Genomic DNA, 23,707 nt, shown 5'->3' with positions numbered 1-23,707 from the left:
CTAAAAGGACTGTATTTCTAATCGCTGGCTATTATGACTGCCGCAGTGTGCTCACAGGCCCGGAGAACTTTCCTTAATCACCTAACCTATGAAGTGAATAGGCCTGCTATTTATCTAAGTATTATTACGAATATTATAACTATTTATGATTACTATTGATTATTGCTATTTATTATTACTATTGATTATTATTATTAGTTAGTCTCCGCCAGGAGAGTATTGTTTTCACTTTCTAAATATGACACACCGATTGGTCAAGCCTCACGTGACACGTGACAATACGGTGAAATACTGTGATCTGATTGGCTAGTGACGCATAGCGGCCTATAAATACATGGCGTCACTTTGACAGTGTCTGCGCCACTGTCAAAGTGAGGTAAGACAGGAATCATCACGAAATGGCTGAGAAATGGTGGATACTGTAACAATTAGATAGGATACATAATTGGCAGATAGGACAGATAGGACACTTATATAGACAGGAGGGATATGACACTTACACAGACAGGACACTTACAGTATACAGACAGGACGGATAGGACACTTATACAGACAGGACGGATAGGACACTTATACAGACAGGACGGATAGGACACTTACACAGACAGGACGGATAGGACACTTACATAGACAGGACGGATAGGACGCTTATACAGACAGGAGGGATAGGACACTTACACAGACAGGACGGATAGGACACTTACACAGACAGGACGGATAGGACACTTACATAGACAGGACGGATAGCGGCCTATAAATACATGTGTCACTTTGAAAGAGTCATACTGTAAGCCAGATTCCAATACCGAAAATCTCGGCCACTCGCTCACTCCGACTTCGAACCTGAAGTAGTCGCGGTCCAATAGTTCATGTGCGTCTTGGAGGAGGCGAGTGGAGTCGAGTGGAGGAGGCGAGGAGGCTCTCCACTTCCGCATTGAGCGAGTGTACATCAAGTGTATCCTCGACCACCCTCAACAGCTCCTCCGCGGCAGACTTCCGCATCACGTGTACACTTATTGTCTCCGCCAGGATACTTTGTTTTCACTTTCTAAATATGACACACCGATTGGTCAAGCCTCACGTGACACGTGACAATACGGTGAAATAGTGTGATCTGATTGGCTAGTGACGTATAGCGGCCTATAAATACATGGCGTCACTTTGAAAGAGTCTGTGCCTCCTTCAAAGTGAGGTAAGACAGGAACCATCACGAAATGGCTGAGAAATGGTGGATACTGTAACAATTAGATAGGATACATAATTGGACAGATAGGACAGATAGGACACTTACATAGACAGGAGGGATATGACACTTACACAGACAGGACGGATAGGACACTTACACAGACAGGACGGATAGGACACTTACACAGACAGGACGGATAGGACACTTACACAGACAGGACGGATAGGACACTTACGCAGACAGGACGGATAGGACACTTACACAGACAGGACGGATAGGACACTTAAACAGACAGGACGGATAGGACACTTACATAGACAGGACGGATAGGACACTTACATAGACAGGACGGATAGGACATAATAATTAGAACATAAGAAGTAGAACATTCACAGAAGTAGAACATTCCCAACATTCCCAACACAAGTCTGCTGGCGGAGACTTGTGCTCCGAGGAGCACTTTTTCTAGTTACTATTTATTATCACTATTCAAACCGTCAGACTGGTCCCATCTGACGGCGTCCTAGTATTTATGGGTAGGATATGATGTCATGCAGTCGTAAGGCTACGTCACACTGGCGTTGTGTCCATATTCGGGACGACCATCTCATCGTCATCGTCGCCTTGGTAACAGATCTGAAAACCTCAATAGACCGGGCAGATCGGATGGGGAGAGGCAGGTTGTTCCAGAGCGTGGGGCGGCAGCAGCAAAGGCGCGGCCACCCCTGGTCTTTTTACTAGTCTTTGGAACGACCAGTAACGACTGGACCCACTGATCCTCCTCCTCCCTAGATTGCCAAGGGGCATCTCGGTTTACTTCCTTCTTGGATAGCCTACCATCACAGTTGGTCTTGAATCAGGTTAAAACAACCAGTCGAGTGTTTAGTCTTTTATAAAGATATTACAATATTCAAAATTCCAGACGATATGTAGTCTCATATCACAATATCAATATAATATCCATATATCGCTTAACCCTATGGTGACGTCATCAGAATCTCTGTCCAATCAAATTGCAGCTGTGACAGCTGTAAGTTTGGGGATATAAAGGCGGACGTGGTGTGCTGACTTGGTCCTCTTTGACAGCATACACACACAGTGAATAGTACTGACTGTGTACCACAGTGAGATATTTTTACATTCTACCGCACAGTGAGGTTCCTCTTTAACAGAATTACATTCATAGTGATGCTGTTGACCAAACCGATCACCATTGTAACTGTCCTGCTCTTTACTTTCCTCGACCTGCTGCCGGTAGAGGCAGGCATCGCTGCTTACGCATTCGACAAAAAACAGGACGACTTTGAGCACCTTCCGGCGCTTTTCAGCAGGTACATACCACGTGGAGATGGACAAAAGGGCCACCTGGTTGTTGCAGAGCCAGAGAATGCCTGTGGGCCCATTGCCCAATCCGCCGTCACAGGCGTCTTCGTCCTCATAAAGAGCTTTGACTGTGACTTTGATGTCAAGGTCAACAATGCTATGGCAGCCGGGTATGAGGCAGCCATTATTCACAACGTGGGCTCCAATGAGTTAATCAGAATGGGATCGTACTGGGATGTTATGAAATGGATCATGATAAGCATACCAGCTGTGTTTGTGGGTGAAGACACTGCCAACGCTCTGAAAGAGAACTATACTCATGACAATGCTCATATTGGCCTCAAATCGACATACCTTGGTGAGACTATCCTCACTGAAGTCATCAATGTGGCCATGACCTTATTAGGACTTTGCTTCATGGTAGGAATCGCAGCGGTGTTCGTCCATACTCTTTTAACTCTTAAAGCGTTTCTCCGAAAACGCCGGCGGGCTCGAAGAGTCAAGGAACAGCTCAATAAACTCCCTCTCCACAAGTACCAGGAAGGAGACACGTACGACACGTGTGCCATCTGCCTGGAGGACTACCAGGCAGGAGACAGGCTGAGGGTCCTGCCATGTTCTCATGCCTACCACAAGAAGTGTGTGGACCTCTGGCTGAGCAAAATGATGAAGACCATGTGTCCCACGTGCACGCAGAAGGTGTACGTCGAGGAGGTGTAGTTGTTATGTTACAGTGTGGCACCTCTCTGGGGCAAGCCGTCTACATCTGTGATTCTCAACCTGTTTCATTTTAAGGACCCCAGTTCAGTATGCATTACACCACATACCCCCAATTGATTAGTTCATTTAACTCAGAGTGTACAGGTGCAACAAGTTGTCTAACAACAAGTACAACACCTGTATTGATTGCATAAACGGGTGGGGCTTGCATTCCCAACTTACTGTACATCGTTCCCGACTTGCATCATTCCCTAGTAGGCCGGTGCCCGTTTATAACTGTGGTAACGGATACCACAGTTATAAACCACATAGACCGTAGCCTACATGTGCGGACACCATGAAGCCTACATGGAGTCAAATTGTTACCTTATCATGACACACAGAGCAGGTCGAGATCATGGTCTTTTTTTTAGACAATTATCTTTTCCTTTTCCCAATTTAGTCGGTATTAGGTCATTCCCCATGTAATCTAGTCCCTTTCAGTGGTGTAAAGTAACTAAGTAGATGTTTAGGTACTTTTACTTTACTGGAGTATTTCCATTTCTCTACACTCTGTGGAGTCTCACTAGGGGATCACCTATCAGGTGAGCGCCGCACCATGGGGAGACAGAGAGAGGACCAGGAGACAGCGCTGCAGCCAAGGCGCGTCATCGAGGGGCGGTACCTTCCAATCTACCTCCTCGATCAATCCCAACTCAGCGCACCTGCGTGACCGGCCGGGCCTCGGCTACAAACACTCTCTGCTCTCTCTCAGTATTCACTGGCTCTCCATGGTGAACAGACGGGCGCTCAGGGGTAAGCGATTCACTCCACTATTTCCCTTCTAAAAACTGTGTTGTCTTTTATATAATAGGCAACCGTATGGAACATGTGTAAACAGTGACGATAATGTGACGAAAGGACTGGGCCTCCTACAATGGACCTTCCCGTGAAATAGCCCTAAAAAGTATAAACAGTAGCCTACTCTCTGAGTGTGAGGAGCGAGCTGGAGCCCCGCAGCCCCTTGAAACAGTATCATACAATTCCTGAATAATTGACGAATGGACTGGGCACCAAACCCTGGAAGAACCTCTGTTATGATCATTCATTATCATTAGATACTCACCTTATGATTTGAACGTTTATCCAGTTCAATTTTCTAAATAAATACCCATATATGGGCTAGCACCACCACTGTCTGACTCTTGGCTTTGATCAATACCCCACAACACACACACACACACACACACACACACACACACACACACACACACACACACACACACACACACACACACATGTTGATGTTGTCAAATGTGAACGGTCTATATGACGTTACCAATTTAATGTCGAGGTCCTCTAGCAGCTGCGAATCCCCTGTGACAGTTGTATTTTAGAGAGAGAGGGCGTGGGGTTCTATTGTATACACTCTACTTTGTACAGTTTTAAACATATAATGTGACATCGGGCTTGGATTTGTAAAAACAAAACGGTGGAGGCAGAGGCAAACATAATATATCCGATGTGTTCACGATGCCAAGGTTAATGTGGTTTACATACATTTTTAATTCAATTATTTAATTGTGATATTATTATCAAACATACATGTGAGGGGCTGAGGGGGTTGGGGATTGAAGGCCACTACGTTCCAGCTCATTGGCTCCATGAGCCCAGTCCCAATATAAAAAATTCTATCCTCGCATCATACACTCGCACCTTAGCTCCGCCTCTAAGTGAGGAGGCGAGGAGGAGAGGCGAGGGCGCAGGAATCGATTGGGTTCACTTTAAAGAATGGGAACACTCCTCACTCAGTCAGAATAATTCTGTAGTGACTGTAATTACTTATGACGTGTCACACACAGCTGGATCTCTCCAGAGCCCGTGGAGGAGGAGAATTTCTACGGCACGCATTCCAACAAAAACACTTCCGCCAAGGAGACATGCGGGATACGCTTGATGTATCCACGCTGATCCTCGCTCCAATCGGCTTGGGAGCCTCCTCCCTCACTCCTCGCTCTCGGCTCCTCCAAAAGCAAATTAACATTTGGGACGCAAACAATTTCACGGCGGTCACACTGGACTGGAGGATAGAGTGCGGAGGAGGTCAGGAGGCAGAAATGAGAATATTGGGATTTGGCTACGGACAGCTCACACCTACACAGCTGTCTCCTGTTGAACTCGTTAAGGCAAGCTTCTCATGGACTATGCACGGCTCCCCTCACTCTGGCAGCCGGCAGGACAGCTCACCAGTTCAGCCCAGAGCTGGGAGGCTGCACACTTTGTAAACCAGTGGTTCTCAAACATTTTCATGTCAAGGACCCCCAAACAGATATGTGTTTGGCTGCAGACCCCCATCTGAAAAGATTTTGTGAAAGGGACCGCCATAATAGATGATTTGTGTTGTTCATTTTTCAAAATGATTCGAAAATAGCTCACAACTTGTTATGTTGTGAGCTTGTAGATCAGCTATTTTCGAGTAACCAAAGTATTAAATACTGTTAAAGTGGTTAAAGTGACTTTCAAGCTATATATTAACAAATTTAGCTGGGGACCCCCCCTGGAACCCCCACTTTGAGACCCACTGTTGTAAGCACTATAATGTTCTGACCTACAAGCCGGATAGCAGCCCAGCCTAGTTAGGGACCGGCCTTTCACTTATATGTCGGTCAGTAGCCCCAGTGGGAGCCGCTATTATTTTGTGTCGACAAGACTTCTGTTTTGTTCTCAATAAAAGCCCCTGTTCATTGACCAGTGTGGGGGACTGCACTTTATGCAACCGCACTGCTCCTTCCACCAACTCCTTCCTGTTACCTGTTACAAAAACATTAAGACTACAAGTGTACATTTCCCAAAAGGAAATGCGTGTATTTAATACAGTCGGACCAGAAGCAGGGATAAAACATATCCCCCCACCGGCCATAAAAATGAGTGACCAAAAGCAGAGACATGGATCCCCATCCCCCGCAGCAAATCCAACTCTGCATGACGTTGATGAGAGGTGGAAGTCACACTGTTACGCTTTCCTCTTGCTCTCGTTTACCTGCTGCTGCTCTCTCTTTTCTACAGTGTCGGACAACAACAAAAAGCATGCCTCCCCTCCCCTCCCAACATCTCTTTTTTTTTTTTTTTACGAGGACGTGGAAAGAAACGAGGAACAACATCTGGGGAAAACGTGCGTTTTTTAAAGGGACTCAAACAAGCCGGGTTTTGTGGGACTTTGGGTAATAGGTCAGGGAGGCTTAGCTCAGGGAAACTGTGCGCAAATATAAATGAAGCCTTCAAGCAGAGAGAGAGAGGGAGAGAGAGAGGGCGAGAGAGAGAGAGAGGAGAGATGAACTAGAAGTGCTGCTGCTAGTGCTGCTAGGGATGGAAAGACTGATGTTTAACCTGCTGAAAAGTAGCTACTGTATTTATCTTAATTAAAGGTACTCTTTAACAGCATCAGTATTAATTTAACTCAGAGACCATATAAGTGTATACCAAATGGACCAGTTGGTCCAAATGGACCAGTTCGTTACATTTGTACTTTAAATGGATGAATTAACACTGAGGTTTTTATTGTGTTACTGCTAACAGTTAAACTTTACGTACATGTACGCTAGCTAGGGAAAATATACTTGTTTAGACCAGTGTTTCCAAATGGTAACCGAAAGAATGAGACGGGATTCAAATAGATGAATGATATTGTTATTATTCTAGACCGAATGATCATGACATCACTGAAACCAAAGATGTATTTCCGGGTAGATGACGCCGGCAGCGTCGCATTGGAGCAGTGTTATTCATTACTGGAAGAACAGGACACTTATGATATTGTTATTGACTAATAGAAATATATTATTTTGTTCTAAATATCCACAGGTTGACAAACTAGACATAGCTAATGTTCTGGACACTTTTTTATATTGTGTAGATCTACACATGTATAGACATATCTAATAGCAGTGGTGTAAAGTAACTTGTAGATTTACTCAAGGACTGTACTTAAGTATAATTTTTAGGTACTTTTACTTCACTGGAGTATCTCCAAATGTCTATACTTTTACTTCTCCACTACATCTCAGAGGCAAATATTGTATATATATTGCACATTATAAAACATACATTAACCACTTAAGTCCTATTTTATACATAGGCTACTTCAGGGCCGTGCTTAGGGATCAGGAGGCCCTAGGCAAACCCCAGTATGAGGCCCCTGGGTCGGGACCCATATCTGGGTCGCGGACCAATTTTTAAGGGTCGTGAGTAAAATACCCCTTTATTTTTTTGTTTCCTACATTTTTGTTTTTAAATATTTCAAAAGATAAAAAAATGTTTGACAAAAAATGTAAAATAAATGTAAAACTAAAAATATTTTTATTTAAATAAAGAAAGTAATGAAAATAGCAGATCGAGCTAAAAAGTATATTTCCCAAATTGGTTTGGGAAATTTAGAATTTTAAACATTGTGAAGCACACAGGGAGCAATTAGTAGTCTTGCTCGGGGACACACATAAACAAATTGCTGTCCTTGCCTGGAATCGTACCTGCGACTACCAGGGCTTTTGGCTTCCCAGGCGGGCTCCCTAACCACTCAGCTATGGCTACCACAAAATTGTATGAAGAGAGGGAGGTAAAAGTCAAAGAGATTTTCAAACTTTCACAAATGTACACCAACACAGATAGACAGATGTCTATCTGTCTGTCTGTCTGATAATTCTATTCCAATCTCACTACTTCATTACAAGTTATATTCATAGTGAATCGTTATTAAATTAAATAATATCACATATTATTGCTGTCTCACTCTCTTTCTATCCAATGGTGGCATTGGGTATTCAGTTATAAAGCATTGTTTTTCAGTCTGTTGTCTCAGTCACTGCTATAACTACAGTATAGCACTTAAAAACATGTTATTATGAAGAAGAATAGCTACTTTCATTATTGACATTTAAAACAAACCATTGAAGTAGAACAATTCAATTTGAAGTGAAAAACACATTACCATGTCAAAGCCAACATGTGTGGTGGTTTCTGTGGCTAATGTGTGGCCGTTCTCAGATTTCAGATACAGATCACTTGAGAGACAAAATATTTTCACATCTAAAACGCTACATGCTAAAACCATCCACAAAGTTAACATTTATTTGTATATTCATTGTTTTGTTTTGTTTAGATTGTTGTTTGATTGGCAATGTAAACATATGTTTTCTCATGCCAATAAAGCTCCTTGAATTGACACACACAGACAGACAGACAGACAGACAGACAGACAGACAGACAGACAGACAGACAGACAGACAGAGAGAGAGAGAGAGAGAGAGAGAGAGAGAGAGAGAGAGAGAGAGTGTCTCAACTTAACTTTCTCATGCAGTGTAGATTGTGCTGATTCAAATGTAAATGCAGTGCTCGAGAGTGGTGTGACAAATGGTGCTTCTTTGTGCTATAGTATAAGTCTACTCTGGATTGAGGGAGCCTTTTGCTTTGTTAATGTAGACATAATACTTGTGGCTGAGAACTGCAGCACTTTGAGTTGGAATTGAACTCATGACCAACGGTTTACCAATCCAGCCAACAAACCCCTGCACCAAGGAAGCTTGCTAGGTCACTAGAGGAAGTTGTAGAATATTATCGCGACACTACAATATGTTCTCTCATGCCAATAAGGCTCCTTTGAATTGAATTAGAGATAGTTTCAAACTTTCAAAAGTAGGGGGCCCTGGTGAAGCGGTGTTGTCGTGGCATTTAAAAAAAATGTGGTCAGTCATGGGGCCCCCTCCTGACTGTTTGGGGGCCCACGTTGTATGTTTTTAAGGGCCTTGAATGGATTGGAAAGCTGTTTATTTATATATATATTTTTAATAATAATTTGAGGAGATCTCATGGGGCCCCCTCCTAATCATCAACATTGAAAAAAGAGCCATAACATTTTGGAAACACCTAAAAATCCTATTTAAAATGATAAAAGTATTGGCATCAAATTATACTTAAAGTAGGCCTACCATAAGTAAAAGTACTTATTATGTGGAATGTCCAATAGGTTTGAAATAAATAAAAAAAAAACATTTTTTTTTTTCATGGGGCCCCCTGCCAGTGATGTGGCCCAGGCGGCCGCCGAGCCTTGCCTACTGCAAAGCACGGCCCTGGGCTACTTTAAAATAACCGATCTACAAGCTCACAACGCATCGCATCGCGACGCGTTGTGAGCTTTTGGATCGGCTATTTTCAAACATTTTTGTACTTTTACTTTTGGTACTTTAAGTATATTTTGATGCCAATACTTGTGTACTTTTACTCAAGTAAATTTTGAATTCCGGACTTCTACTTGTAACAGAGTACTTCTACATTGCAGTATTGATAATTTTACTTATGTAAAACATTTGAGTACTTTTTCCACTACTGATCTATTCTACCTGGAAATACCCATTTACAAACATTCTGATCGGGTCTATAGACTGACACGTATCACTCAAATGAATTGAATGAATGACAACCGGAGGTGATGCCCATAATTCGTGCAAGGCCTCATGGGCCACTGGAAACCCATGAATGAGAGGGTTGGTTGGTGTGTCTGTGTGTGTCTGTGTTTACGGAGCTGATCTCGCAAACTGCTGGACCTTTCAGCACCACAGAATGTATAATGGGGCTCGGATTGGGCTGAAACCTGCCGTCTAAAGCGGACTTGAGCCGCCGCCGAGGGAGCCGTCAGGCGAGTGTTGCGAAGTCTGCTTCAGCCGACTCGGCGCCGTTCGAGTTAACGCCCCGATAAGAGACAGAATCGTAACTCATATCATAGTCAACATGTGCCGTATTTGACCCCCCTTCCAGTTCAAACGGGTGACCTCTTCGCCCAAGAAGTCACCCGTTTGCCGTCTTGGGGCGTGAGATACACACTGGAGCCACACTGTTCCCATCCTGAGATCCATATGATTCAGTTTCTTGTGTCTAACCAGTGGTTCTCAAAGTGGTCTTCAGCGGTCTTTGAGGGGGTTCCAGGGGGTCCCAAGCAAAATGACTTAATATAGCATCAAGGTCAGCATATCCACTTAACCCTATATACATAGGTTACTTGAAAATAGTCGATCTACAAGCTCACAGTTGTGAACTTGCTATTTTCAAAGAATTGTGAAAAACATGACAATTTTGGAATATTTGTGTCCCTGGCACAAAATATATCCAATGGCCAAAATATCCATGGTCAAATACATATTGATTTTGGGGGGCCTTGACATGGAAAGGTTTGAGAACCACTGGTCTAAACAACGCTAGAATCAACAGATTAGATATTTCTTCATTCTCTCTTCATGGAGGCTGTCTAACCTAAGACTCCAGTATGACTGTGCTTAACTCAAAACGTACAGCTATTTTATAAAACTTAAAACCGACTTTTAAGTGGCTGAAACATACTCAAAGCAAAGTGACAGAACTAAATAAAAGTGGAATGACTTTGATGAATCTGTTCAAATACAGCAAATGAAGCAATTACAGCATTATTTAGTATTCATGATGAGTTTCTAGCACGTCGCAGAACCACACAGCTGCCCTGTTTTTCCACTGACCTCACACCTCCAACATGCTTTATAAAACACATTTGTTGTTGTTGTTACGTGCTCGGAGCCGAGACGTGTTGCGGACGGATTCTAAATGAAGGAGAAATTATGGTCCAATGTACCGTGATGTATGACCTCACGTTATGTCTCTCCTGAGGACTCTGACTGTGCAGTAACTCCTCTGCTTTTCAGTGTAATTGCCAATTTTAAGGGTAATAATACACCATCAAATCCTCAGTGTTACCCTTACGGGTCCATTTGGTCCAGTTTGCACACTCACAGTTTCAAATGGATAAACACATGAGGATTCTACTCTGTAGTTTACTATTATAATGGTTCCCAACTCTTACATCTGACAAAAACGGAGACCCCCACACATGCATGCACACACCTCACACGTGACAACTGGCAACATATTCTAACTCCAAAATACTATAGTGAGTAGTGAATTCATGGATTTTATAAATGTGTGTGTGCGTGCGCGTGTGCTGCGTGCGTGTGCCAGTCTGTCACATATATAACTTGAGGACAGTCCGACCGATCGACTTCTAACTTGCCGTGTGTCGACTTAACTTAAGACCTGTGTGTGGCTGTTTGCCCACTGCCAGCCATTTTAGTTTTTTATACCTTTTCAACCGGTCACAGAATATGTATATCCATTAATATCGCTCATCCGGCCGTTTGTAACACACCCGGTATCAGTGTGCGTCGCCCAGAGAAAAATCATTCCAACCGCGATGGCCCCTTCTCTTGCAGCAGCACGTTGAAAATACCATGTCTCGGAAATCTTGGGATGACGTTGTTTCCGGATCCTTGTGAGTAGAAAGTGAAAGTGATCACTCGGGTGATAGAGAACAGCGCGATCTTTTATAAAACCACTAAAAGTCGTCAAAGTCGCCCTTGACAGTCTGAGTCTTTGGAAAAAAAGTCGTCAAAGTCACCCTTGGCAGTGAATGAGTTAAGTTATGTCATAAGACCTGGTACTTAAGAAGAGTCAAGACGGACCATCAGTTGTCCGGAAACCAATAATACAAACAACTCTGAATGTGTCTAAGCAATCTACTATGACAACGGGTAGCAACAACAGGTATTGCGTAACCAGAGGAGTTGTGTTCCCAACGGACATCAGCCTATAAAGTTGTAAAATCACCATTTCAGGCTTACTTATACTTCATCGAATGACAAAATGTTCTTCACACAAACATTTTTGTATAAATCAGCCATTACAATGAGCAGTAGGGGTTTCATACACTCTGAAACCACACAGGACATCAGGGGAATGGAGCCTTTGAACCAGATGTTTATGGGACAGATTCACTAACCACTACTAGACCTCCCACACAGTCAAATGACTTCACCACATTTTATGCACTTTCATGGCATCGCGTCGATTATAAAACGGCATAACTCACCGGGAGAATCACATGCAACTGCCTTATTCAATTAATTTAATTTTTACCCTATATATATTTTAATATTTTACCCTTATTTATGTACAGTATACATACCTCTTCGAGACCTGAGGTCTCATTCTCAACAGGCCCGGTTCAGACAGCAGCAACAATCAACAAAGTTACATACAGACAGTACATTATACAGAGACATGATAAACAACAGTTCAACAAAATTAAAGTAAGTGCTCAACAAATTAAAACAGCGAAGTGCCAGTGCAAACCTCCCTCCTGCTTTTGCAAAATAAGATACAAATGGTATTGGCTTATTCACGCCTTATTGCCTTATTCACTCCTCATCGCTTTCGAAAACATCTCATGATGTCATCTCCTGTCACTGGCGTCTGAAGATGGAGGGAACATTATTGTTGGAAAAAGGGGGGAAACTAGTTAAGCCGTTAAATAGTGTTTGAGGTGCTGTGGTTGCATGTGGAAGCGCGCTGGTTTTAGATGGGGACAGCGAGGGGACACACGGGGAGGAAGTTAGGGGGATACATGACACCGTCCTGTTGGACTTTGAATAAAGGCAAAGCTTTGTTCTCGGGGTCTGTAAACGCTTTGGATCAGGTCCGGGCCAGGCCAGCCCGAGCAGATCCAGGACTTGGAGGCAGAATATTCTCAGTGGAGCGTGGCGGTAGCGACAGTAACTCTAAACACTGCTGCCTCTGTCTTGGAAAACAGAGTCGTAGCTGGACCGTGAGGGGTTTGGAAAACAACGGAGATGATGACTTCAATTCTACTCTCTCTCTCTCTCTCTCTCTCTCTCTCTCTCTCTCTCTCTCTCTCTCTCTCTTTCTCTCACGCACGCACGCACGCAAACGCGTGTGCGCACGCACACACACACAAACACGCGTGTGCGTGCACACACTTGCCTAGGGCATGTGTGTGCGTACCTGTGTGCGCATACACACACACGTAAGTGTGTGTTAAGCAGAGAGTGCACAGCAAAATCCTCAGTGTTCATTTAACTCTGATGGGCCCATTCTCAACCCTGTGGATTTCACTGTGTGGGAAGGTCTCTCGGGCATCGGAGCGATAGCGTGTAATTTGTAGGCTTTGGACAAACCAATGGAATAAGCAAAGTTTAGCATCAGAGTAAATTAAATTATTATAAAGGATTTTTATTGAATGCAGCATTTTCCACAACGGCCAGCTTGCAGCTATCTAAGCTGCGAGCAGGGAAACTTTAACTATTTACATAAAAACCCAAGTGTCGAATTATCTTTTGTGCACCTGGTCCTCTGGCCAGCTCACAACAGCACACATTATGTCAACTCCGACAGAAACAGGCAGGATTTACTCTCTGGCCTTCTCTTGTCAATGAGTAACAGCTATTTTTACTTTTCCATTGATATGGTGTGATGTGGCATTACTATGGAGGCCAGTGTATATCAATCTTAACCCTACAAGTATCGTTACTTGGCTCAAAACTAAATGTATTTATTATTTCTCGCAATAACCATTCCACATAAAAGTTTTTTTCTTTTTTTTACCTCTTCTCTAAACAATTTTTTTTGTCGTGAGTGTTAGAATGATTTAGGCACTCGGACAAAGTGCTTTGGAACAGGAAATGTATTATGTTGGCGTTGTTCAAGTAAATACATACTGTTTCTGATTACATTATTGTTGCTTTCCAAAATATTCTCCGCTCTCTGACCATGCTTTATTTGTTTCAGGACAGTGCTTCCAGGCGAGACTAGTTTAACTGAATTCTGGGAATCTTAGTTCAAACAGATGCTGTAATTTACCATGTAGCTTTTTTGTGTCACCAAAACACTAGAAACAATGAAGATTACAGAATATATTTATATGAATGAAAGATACATCCTAGGACCTACCTAGAAGAAGTAAGATTACTTTGGAAAACTACTCAAGCGAAGTTGACACAGATTAATGGTTTAATAGTTGTACAAGCATGATCAACTCAACTGTATGCGACGGTAACCGGAAGACTCACCCCAAAACACACTCGCCCACATTTTTTTCGCAGACCGCTCACCCCCAGCGGTTCTTGTATTCTTGTTTTTGTTTTATTGAGGTTACGTTTAGGAATAAGGTTAGGTTTAGGCATTGTTTTACTGAGGTTACGTTTAGGAATAAGGTAAGGTTTAGGCATAGTTTTACTGAGGTTAGGAATACCTGGTGGCGACCGTTCCGAGGTAGCCGGATTTGACCCGGGGCAAGGCTAGGCGAGCGTTCTTGTATTCTACGCGACTTGCTGTTTCACACATTAAAACTGGATGGTTCCATGAAGTTACTGTCTATAATGGAGGAGCTAGTGTGTTTTCAACGTAAAGGGGATCCCAGCTGCATAATGCCGGCCACAGCATGGAAATTAATGGTAAAACATCCTCAGGCAGTTTCACCATTGTGTTTGGAACACCAGAACCAATCGTCGGCCAAGCGAAGTGGAGAAGACAGTTTCATGGTCAATATATTTATTCATAGTTTTGGTCATCATGGCTTAGTTTTTGTTTAGTTTTCATCAGTGAAAAAAAGGTCAACAACATTTTTTGTCAAACTAGCTTTAGTCAACAAAATTAACAGTGTGTTACAGCTGTATTGGAATTTGGTCCGCCCTCCTTTGGTCGCTCTGTGAGCTGCAGAGAGTGAGTTGATTGAACACACAAGTGTTCAATCAACTCATCAGAACTTGGCTGTTAAAAGTCTGGGGAAGAGCACAGACAGGGTCTGTGAGAACTCAGAGCTGCTGTCTTATTGTCATGGATTACAGTTACAGTCATTTGGATTCCATAAGAAGCCAGTCTTTTATGAAAGCATGTTGCACAGCGAAAATAGCCGATCTACAAGCTCTCAATGTGTCGCAATTTCTGCCAAGAACCGTTTCACATAAACATATGTTCGGTTATTTTATTTTATAATATTAGAGCATTTGAAGTGGTCAAACTAGCAATTAAGTTCAAAAGCATCTTCCATAAAACCCTAATGGTCTGGGATATTTAATAAAAGCAAAGGTTAAAGACTCAATCTGTGATTTCCTCACCGGTTGGCAGTAGTAGGAGATTATATAAAAAATTTGATAATGATACAACAATGATAGTAATGGTCATAATAATACAAAATAGTATAAACAGTAACAATGACAGCAACAGAAATAGTAATGATTGAGCAGGCATAGGCAGTCATACGTATACTGGAAGGAGTGAACCCTTTGTGGTCATCAACTTTTGTGTTCAAGGCGTACATATATGGATGACCTTCACAAATTAATTTGACCTTAATCCCCTTGCCACTTAAGTCAGCCTGCCTGCTTTAGACAGACTTTAATCATGGTTCAGAACATACTGTTTGTGTTTGGTTGTTTTGTTGCCGTTAATTTCCCTATACCTGTATACCCTATATACTGTAGTATATTGTCTACATGTGTTGTCAACTCTTCCCCCGGTTAACTTTTTGTGTTACCCCCCCTCTTCCCCTCAACATTCTGGGAACATCTATTGTGCTTTAAGCTCAATCCTTTCCATAATGTTTACACATCTTTTCTGCTTTACATTAGTGCCATGGTTGATTATTGAACAGATGACCAAAATCAAAATGAAACTAATGAAGCCTGTGTGTGCGTGCGTGTGTGTGTGCCAGAGGTTTATTGACCACAGCATAAAGGACCTTGCAAGGACTTTAGACCTTCGTCCTGTTTTCGTCATTTAAAACAAACCGAATGACGAAAGAGAAAACAAAATGGCATGTGGACATGTTCAAAATAAAATCAACAGTGTTGGATCACCTACACTTTTCCCACAAGGACATTTTCCCGCACCCATGGGTGCTGAGACTGACAAGCACTAGGACACTTTTGGCAACTTTGGATCTGTGGACTTAAGTGCAATTACAAACATAATGCAACACAGCATAATTTGCATCTATTCTTTTGATAATGGTGTGACAATGTATGTCATTCTACCTACGTTTTATTATCAATAAAGATGTCAAAGTCAAATTGTTCATGTAATTCTGAGAGTTGATTTAGCTGTGTAGAACATTTACTGTAGGTCACATCTCTCATCTTTCTCTTACTACCTACAGTAACCTCCTCAGTGTATAATGCCATTTCTAACATGTAAAGTGAAAATGTAAATAGCGTGACGCGTTGTCAACTTGTAGATCAGCTACTTTTGGCAAAGAGACTTGGTGTAGACAGTAGAAACAAAGCCGTCCAAGTACAGAGCCAACTCAGGTCTAGTTATACTAAGTCTAGAGGGATATGTGGTTAATTTTGCTCTCATTGGTTAGGAAAATGTAATATTATTATTACAAGGTATGTTTTATATTCATTGAATAAGGCGTTACAGGAAAGGTCATGAGGTCACCCTGCAATCTAAAATAAGACAATAGTATTGTGTGTGGACTAATAGTCCTCACCACTTTGGATCTTGCTCCACACGATTTGTATAGAGCACCGAAGTCTGATGTAATTTACACATTCTACCTGGGTCGCGTTTTTTCCCCCCCGTTCTGAATCCCCATAGACATGTTTAATATCGAGTCAAATAAGAACTGTGTTCCAAAAATAAAGAAATAACCCCGGCGGATTGACTCTTATGGATATGAAGCATCAACTGACAGTGAGAAAACGCTAATGTTACTTGCGCCGAATTAGTACAATTTTCGCCAGAAACAGAGTGTATCAAATATGAGTGACTGACTATCATAAACGATACAGAGCCTCCTCCCTGACAATTTCACAGAGACAGTTTGTTTATTTTTGGACCCCAATTCTTATATGAGACGATTCTATGATGACACAATGTTATTCTCCATAGAGAAATTACTTTACGACCCAGGGGATGAACGAGTGACGTCACTCTATTACCACCAAAATGATGTTTGTTTGAAGCCTACTAGCTCTTCCTCAGACCTCAGTCTGGCCAGTACCTGGGATTGCATCATTGGACGTGTGTGCTAACTGTGCTTTGTTTGATTTGTGTCATGCTGAAATCTGCCTATCAGATTTGGAGATAATCTTGTGTGCATTTCAAGTTCACATTTCGGCCTGAAGATGGCACTAGAGCAAAGGTCAAGGAGTCACTCAAATCAGTGGGGTTCATCCCCCTGGGGAGCATGAAGGTGCAAATCCAGCAAGTGGTTTTCATGATGATAATAATAATAACTATTACTATTATTAGTATTATAATAATAATAATAATAATAATAATAATAATAATAATAATAATAATACTTGTTTAGGACCAAAATGTTGGATGGACAAATGCAGTGGTGTAAAGTAACTAAGTACATTTACTCAAGTACTGTACATAAGTACAATTTTGAGGTAGTTTTACTTTACTGGAGTATTTCCAATTGTCTATACTTTTACTTCTACTCCACTACATCTCAGAGGCAAATATTGTACTTTTACTCCACTACAATTATTTGAAAACCTTAATTACTACTTACTTTGCAGATATAAATGATTACATTATAAAACATACATTAACCACTTTATCCCTATTTTATACTTAGGCTATTTGAAAATAGCCTATCTACAAGCTCACAACGCGTCCCATCGCGACGCGCTATTTTCAAAATGTTTTAGTACTTTTACTTTTGGTATTTTAATTTTGATACCAACACTTTTGTACTTTTACCCAAGTACATTTTTAATTCCGGACTTTTACTTGTGACAGAGTACTTCTACATTGCAGTATTGATACTTTTACTTAAGTAAAACATTTGAGTACTTTTTCCACCACTGGACAAAATGGACTGTCTGACATTCTTTGAGCCCTGCCCAAACAAAATAAATGTCCACAGTGGAAACCTCAATTTTAATTGAATTGAAGAATTGAAGCTCTATATTGTGATCATTATACAATCCTATCTCTACTATAGAGTGCTTGTTCTGTAGCAGGGGTCTCCCCGTCACTCTCTTTGATAAAGAGAAACTACATTTTCAAGTTGGGATACCATACCAATCAGAATAGAGAGCTCTTTAACTTATTCACTTAAACCACTAATACAGTATATACTAATACAGTATTAGTAAAGTAATATAGTGTTTTGCTGTCACACACATTCATACTCATACAGTGTACACACAAACAATCCATAAATCTGTCTCAATCTCTCTCAGACACTGCACACACTTGACCACGGAGAGACACACACACACACACACACACACACACACACACACACACACACACACACACACACACACACACACACACACACACACACACACACACACACACACACACACACATTCAGGAAAACGCACGCACGCACGCACACGCGCACGCACACACGGGCACACGCAACCAACATTAAACACAAAAGCCACAAAACTGCCCTTGAATAGGAATCTACAAAGGCTCTCCACAACTGTGCCAAGTATGAATCACAGTGTATGAATACTAGCAGGTCTGTGTGGATGTAGAACCCTAATCCATCAAATAGGATGAGACTTACTTACTAGTGGAACTACAAGCCAGAGCTAGACGACGAGCATTAGACTTATGCAGTGGTGTAAAGTAACTAAAGTAGTTACTCAAGTACTGTACTTTTTCTGAGGTACTTTTACTTTACTGGAGTATTTCCAATTTTCTGTACTTTTACTTCTACTCCACTACATCTTGGAGGCAAATATTGTACTTTTACTCTTCTACAATTATTTGAAAACTTTAGTTACTAGTTCATTTGTAGTTTTTAATTCTTATTTCAAAACATACATTAACCAGTTCAACCCTATATACATGTACATGTTGGCCATTTGAAAATAGCAGATCTACAAGCTCTACAAGAGCTTGCGTGCGGGCATGCGTGCGTGCGTGCGTGCGTGAAAGGGGATGAGCAGGTCGCTGCATGGGGGTTTTGTTTTGTTTACAGATTTATTAAGAACCTGTTGCATAATTCTCGGAGTCGTCTTTGTTCCAAAACAAACCGATATGTTTTTCTTGTTCCTTTTTTTTTTTTTTTTCACACAGCGTATTCGTCTTGTTATTGGTACAATGAATGAGAGGGAACAAAAATGGACAGTTGGCAAACATGCACATGTGCTCCAAGGCAAACAGGGTTGGGTTTGACACTGTTTGCTCAAAGTGGCAATATGTTCCATCTATTTTCAAGATCTTACAATCTTAGCTTCTTTTGGCTTCATATTTACATGCAGTCTATATAGACGGATTTCCGCGCGACGTCATCACAGAGCAGAATGCGCAATCTGCGCATGCTCGGGGGAAACGAATTGTTGCGCCGTTCACTCTGTTGTTATGTTCGGGAGTTAGATAGCCATAATTCTGCTATTATAGGCATAATAGGCATAATGCTGCTATTATATACAAACAGATCCAACTTCCGACAAATCATTTTTATTGAGTAAACAAGGTATTACAAACTGCATAATTTAATCTACTTTAATTAAACCCGGTGAAGATCATTTCTTTTATGAATGGACATTTGACCAGAGCTGCTGCGGGTAATGGCGCCCTCTATAGGCTTCCCCCTCCTCTGCGCGGTCATATCCTCTCATGTTTACTAACAGGAAACCTGTCTATAGGCCTATACGGTATAAAAAAAGTGATGGTCATACTGGATAGCAATTTAGCTCTGATCCATAGTTACCATAAGGCAAATGATGATTATTGTAGTTCAGTCAGATAACTCACGAATAGATTGAGACAAATAATAGCTTGAGAACATTTTATTTATAAAAATGTTAATACAAGTGTGAATGTTATATTTGATCTTGGCGTATTTGATCTTGCTTACTCCCTGCTCAGCAAATTAGATATACATCTAACAAACCCCCCAGGGGAAACAGAATCCTTAGGGAAAGCAGAGCCTACTGGTGGTGCTGGGGTGGTGGTGGGAGCAAAGAAAGCACATACAACATCAGAGGCAACACTGACAATACAACAGGAGGGGCACAATGAAACAGGTGAGCTTAAGTAGACCGCCAATTGATCAGCTGCTTGATACGTTACATACAGTAGCCTATATCTCTCACACAGAGCTGCACATGCGTGTTAACCCCTCGAGTGTATACTGCCTGAACTAGCTCGCAGGCTACGCATCATATAAAATAAACATTTTCAAGTCTTTACAGGTTAGGGGTTTTTTTTACTGTGTTTTTTATCATCATCACGCTGACGCTGCTGTTCATGCAAAATAGTTTGTTTTTCCTCAGTCAGTAAGTAATCTATTTTACCAATAAAATGCTGGATATTTTTGTGGTGCCTTTTACCCCTTTTTCTCACCAATTTAGTCGTTATGCTTTTTACCAGTTTTTCTCCCAATTGAGTCGTTATGCCAATTGATACCTCCCCGGGCCTCACAAATTTTTATCTTGTCACTGTTGTTGTATCCTACTGACTCAGCTGTCAGTGAGGAGCCCCCAGCTGGGGGGACGTGGAGCCATCATCCTACTCCTCTCACCCAACACTCCCTGCTGACAGGTGCCGCCCTGGCCAAAAACATACATTAACCAGTTCAATCAGTTTAATCCGTAGGATTACGTGCAGTGATATCACCTTCCCTGCCCAGCTTCCCTCACCCGAACACAGGCCAATTGTGTTCGTATAGACCAGGGGTAGGCAACCCAACGGTGCTAACATTGGCACAGGGGAGGGTAACCACTGGCCCACTGCATACAGTAAGTGAGAGAGAGACTACTTCTTCAGTATATAAAATATTGAATATATTTGTCAATTAAATTAAGTCCCCTCACACCTGTATACAAATTACATCTTGCACATAATTCTACATTCATTCAAACTCTGAACTCTGACTGGCGGAGGAAGTCTGGTATACAGTAGGTGTGGTGTATTGCTCAGAGTGTCACGGTCCGCTCCTCGGGCTCCTGGTTAGGCCGTTGTTCATTATGTTCCGCATTTGTCTTGTATTGTAACTCGGTTGCCTTGGTTTTCCGTACTCTTGTTTTGTAGTAGTGATTCCTGTCTGCCTTGTTTACTGTTTCCTGTCTTGTCTCACCAGTCCTCTGATTAACTCTGTCTTGCACCTGTGTCCTAGCCTATCCCTGCGTTGATTGTCAGTTAGTTTCTCCTGTGTCCAGTTACCGTGTGTCTACATATACTCCCCTGTTTGTTCAGTCCTTTGTTCGTTGGTAAAAGTAAGTCACTGTTTAGTCTTAGCCTTGTTCCTACTTTGTGTTTTCCTAGTCCCCTCGTATCCCTGTTTATTATTCCTGATCCTCTGTTTTTGGTTAATAAAACCCCTTGCATTCGATCTGCACTGTGTCTGCCTCGTCCTCTTCCTTTGTCCTGCGCTTGGGTCCTACACCTCCAGAACCACATCGTGACACAGAGTCTAATGATCATTACAATGTCCTGATAATTACAAAAATATAAATCAAATAAAGGTTGTTGTTATATGGACAATCACAATCTGTTAGAAATATTATATTTTGATGTGGTGTCATAATCAAACATATTGTTGATATGGCACACTGACTGTTAAGAAAATAAAAACATGGCACTTCATGTCAAAAAGGTTACTGACCCCTATGGACATATACGACAAAGCCGGATGCACCACAGTGAATTTTCAACCCACAACTGGAGGTGTGCAAGCACTTTACCACTGCGCCACCCGAGCGCCGATCAAAACCTTATTCTGATGTTGCGATTCTCATAGTAATTGCATAGCCAGACTGATATGCCTACAGAATAAAGATTCAGTACGACTGTGAAATGTTTAATTCAATGAACGGGCTTTGTACAACGGAAACAAAACCAGCAGTAACAAACCTATGCCAACTGCTTTGAAAACCAATCCTGATATCATCCCATATGAAGGAACAATCTAGTCTTTAGTTTGCATTGGTTCTGTGCAGCCATTGATTTCCCCCGTTCACCCAGTTTTAGCCCATTCATTGAATTTAGACATATCAGTAGGTAGAGATCGTCTTGGCTACGTCAGACTTGTGTTCTCACTTAGATTTGGTCATACAGGTCCATTGTGCCATAGAACTGGAAGCCAGATCCATCGACTATGATTTATTAACAACAGGATCTGTCATCATCCATTTTGAGTTTTGACTCAAAAGTGTGGTTTTGAAAGCCTTACAAGCCTGTGGGGACCCGGAGCTACAGGGGCCAGCTAAAAAACAAAAAGTCATTGTTTCAATCCTCTGCTCAGACAAGAGGGTTATATGTCTGCTGTGAACTTGGAATTGCAGGTATCACATGGCATGATATAATGACCATGTACAATTGAGCAGGGGGCACCAAAGTCCTGAAAATTCTCCAGCTGATACAGTAGACCAGCAGTTCCAAAAACATGATGTGATAAATATGATTTCTCCTTTGTTTACCATGTCCAGTGTCACTTGATAAAACCAAGATGGGTGGTGTAGGATGATTGATCCCCACACACACTCAGGAGAGAGCCTCTGTCATGACAGCATGTCCATCTGCTCTGGCTTGTAACATCTTGCCACTACAATTAATCTGTGTTTGAACCATCTACAGTACCTGTGTCCCTGTCGGAGGAACCCAAGCCACAGAAGTGGCTAGTAGCAAAGACTTGCTACAGTGACATTGTTATCAGGTGAGGTGTTCACATTCACATTTACACTATAAATGCATTATACTGAGCTGTGCAGTGCTGTGCTCTGCTGTTCATCTGAAGGTTATTTAGATTTGGCTCAAGGGCACATCTGTGATTAACGATGATCCCTTGATAGGCCAGATGTTGTACATGACCCACAATCCATGGCAATATTCACTCATCTTTAGGTTCAACAGCACATTATGATAAAGCCTAATTCATATCTTGTGATGGTTCCTAGCAATCATATCAATCAAATCAAATAATCCATTTTTAAATTTGAAAAGCTGTTAATTTTGTAGCGTATTAGCTTTAAGAAAGTCTGATCTTCTGTCTGGTGAGTGTAGATGTTCTTCTGTAAGAGATCAACATTCTATAATCATTACAAGCTTGACAACTGGACCCCAAGAAGCACACATTTTCCCCATTCTGCTTTTGGCGAATCACGAGCCACAATTACCAGCGGAAAGAAGTCAATTTGATTCATTAGGTCCATCTGGGTCTTACATAATATACTTCTGTGTAGGTGTTTGTGCGTTTTGAATAGAGCGAACACCAGCCCAAATCCAATTAGTTTGTGGGGGAGAGAAAAAGAGACCTCTGTAGATTACATACTAGACTCTGTTATTGATAATGACACTGGACCCCGGCGTTTCTTCAAATATGGGGCCTGGGGCCCCAAAGTGGGTCACAGGGCTGTTTATTTTGGGTCCCAATCTGATGAGTGTACTCATATTTCTCTAATGAAACCACCCAGCAGTACAGGGCCAGAACATAGCTTACAAAACCGGAGCCTCAGGCTGTAAAAAAAACAAAAACTCGACCCACTCCCCTCTACAAGCAATCGCACGACCAAATCCAGACTTTCTAATAGATTTCACAAGCCCACCATTGAAATGAGTGGCAGATCTAATCTGTCAGTGAAAATGGGGAAGTGTTGAGCTATAAGTGAACAAGCGCCTGCCTCTCTTCTCAGCAGGGTGTTACAAGCT

At 41.9% G+C, this 23,707-nt stretch overlaps 2 protein-coding genes across 2 annotated transcripts in view; one reads left to right on the top strand and one right to left on the bottom strand.

Annotated features, from left to right (window-relative positions):
- LOC311052848 (protein bicaudal D homolog 2-like) overlaps nt 1-23,707 on the bottom strand; it is a 424,382-nt gene that overhangs the window by 33,921 nt on the left and 366,754 nt on the right. The window lies entirely within an intron of this gene.
- LOC311054081 (E3 ubiquitin-protein ligase RNF13-like) lies at nt 2,375-3,229 on the top strand (the record flags this gene model as incomplete). The annotated part of the gene is made up of 1 exon (XM_084069961.1): nt 2,375-3,229. The coding sequence occupies one exon, from the start codon at nt 2,375-2,377 to the stop codon at nt 3,227-3,229; it is 855 nt and encodes a 284-aa protein (XP_083926087.1).

The sequence above is a fragment of the Gymnoscopelus microlampas genome (genome assembly GCF_963454915.1).
Source record: "Gymnoscopelus microlampas genome assembly, chromosome: 10".
Lineage (NCBI taxonomy): Eukaryota > Metazoa > Chordata > Actinopteri > Myctophiformes > Myctophidae > Gymnoscopelus > Gymnoscopelus microlampas.
This window is presented reverse-complemented; position numbering and strand designations above follow the sequence as displayed.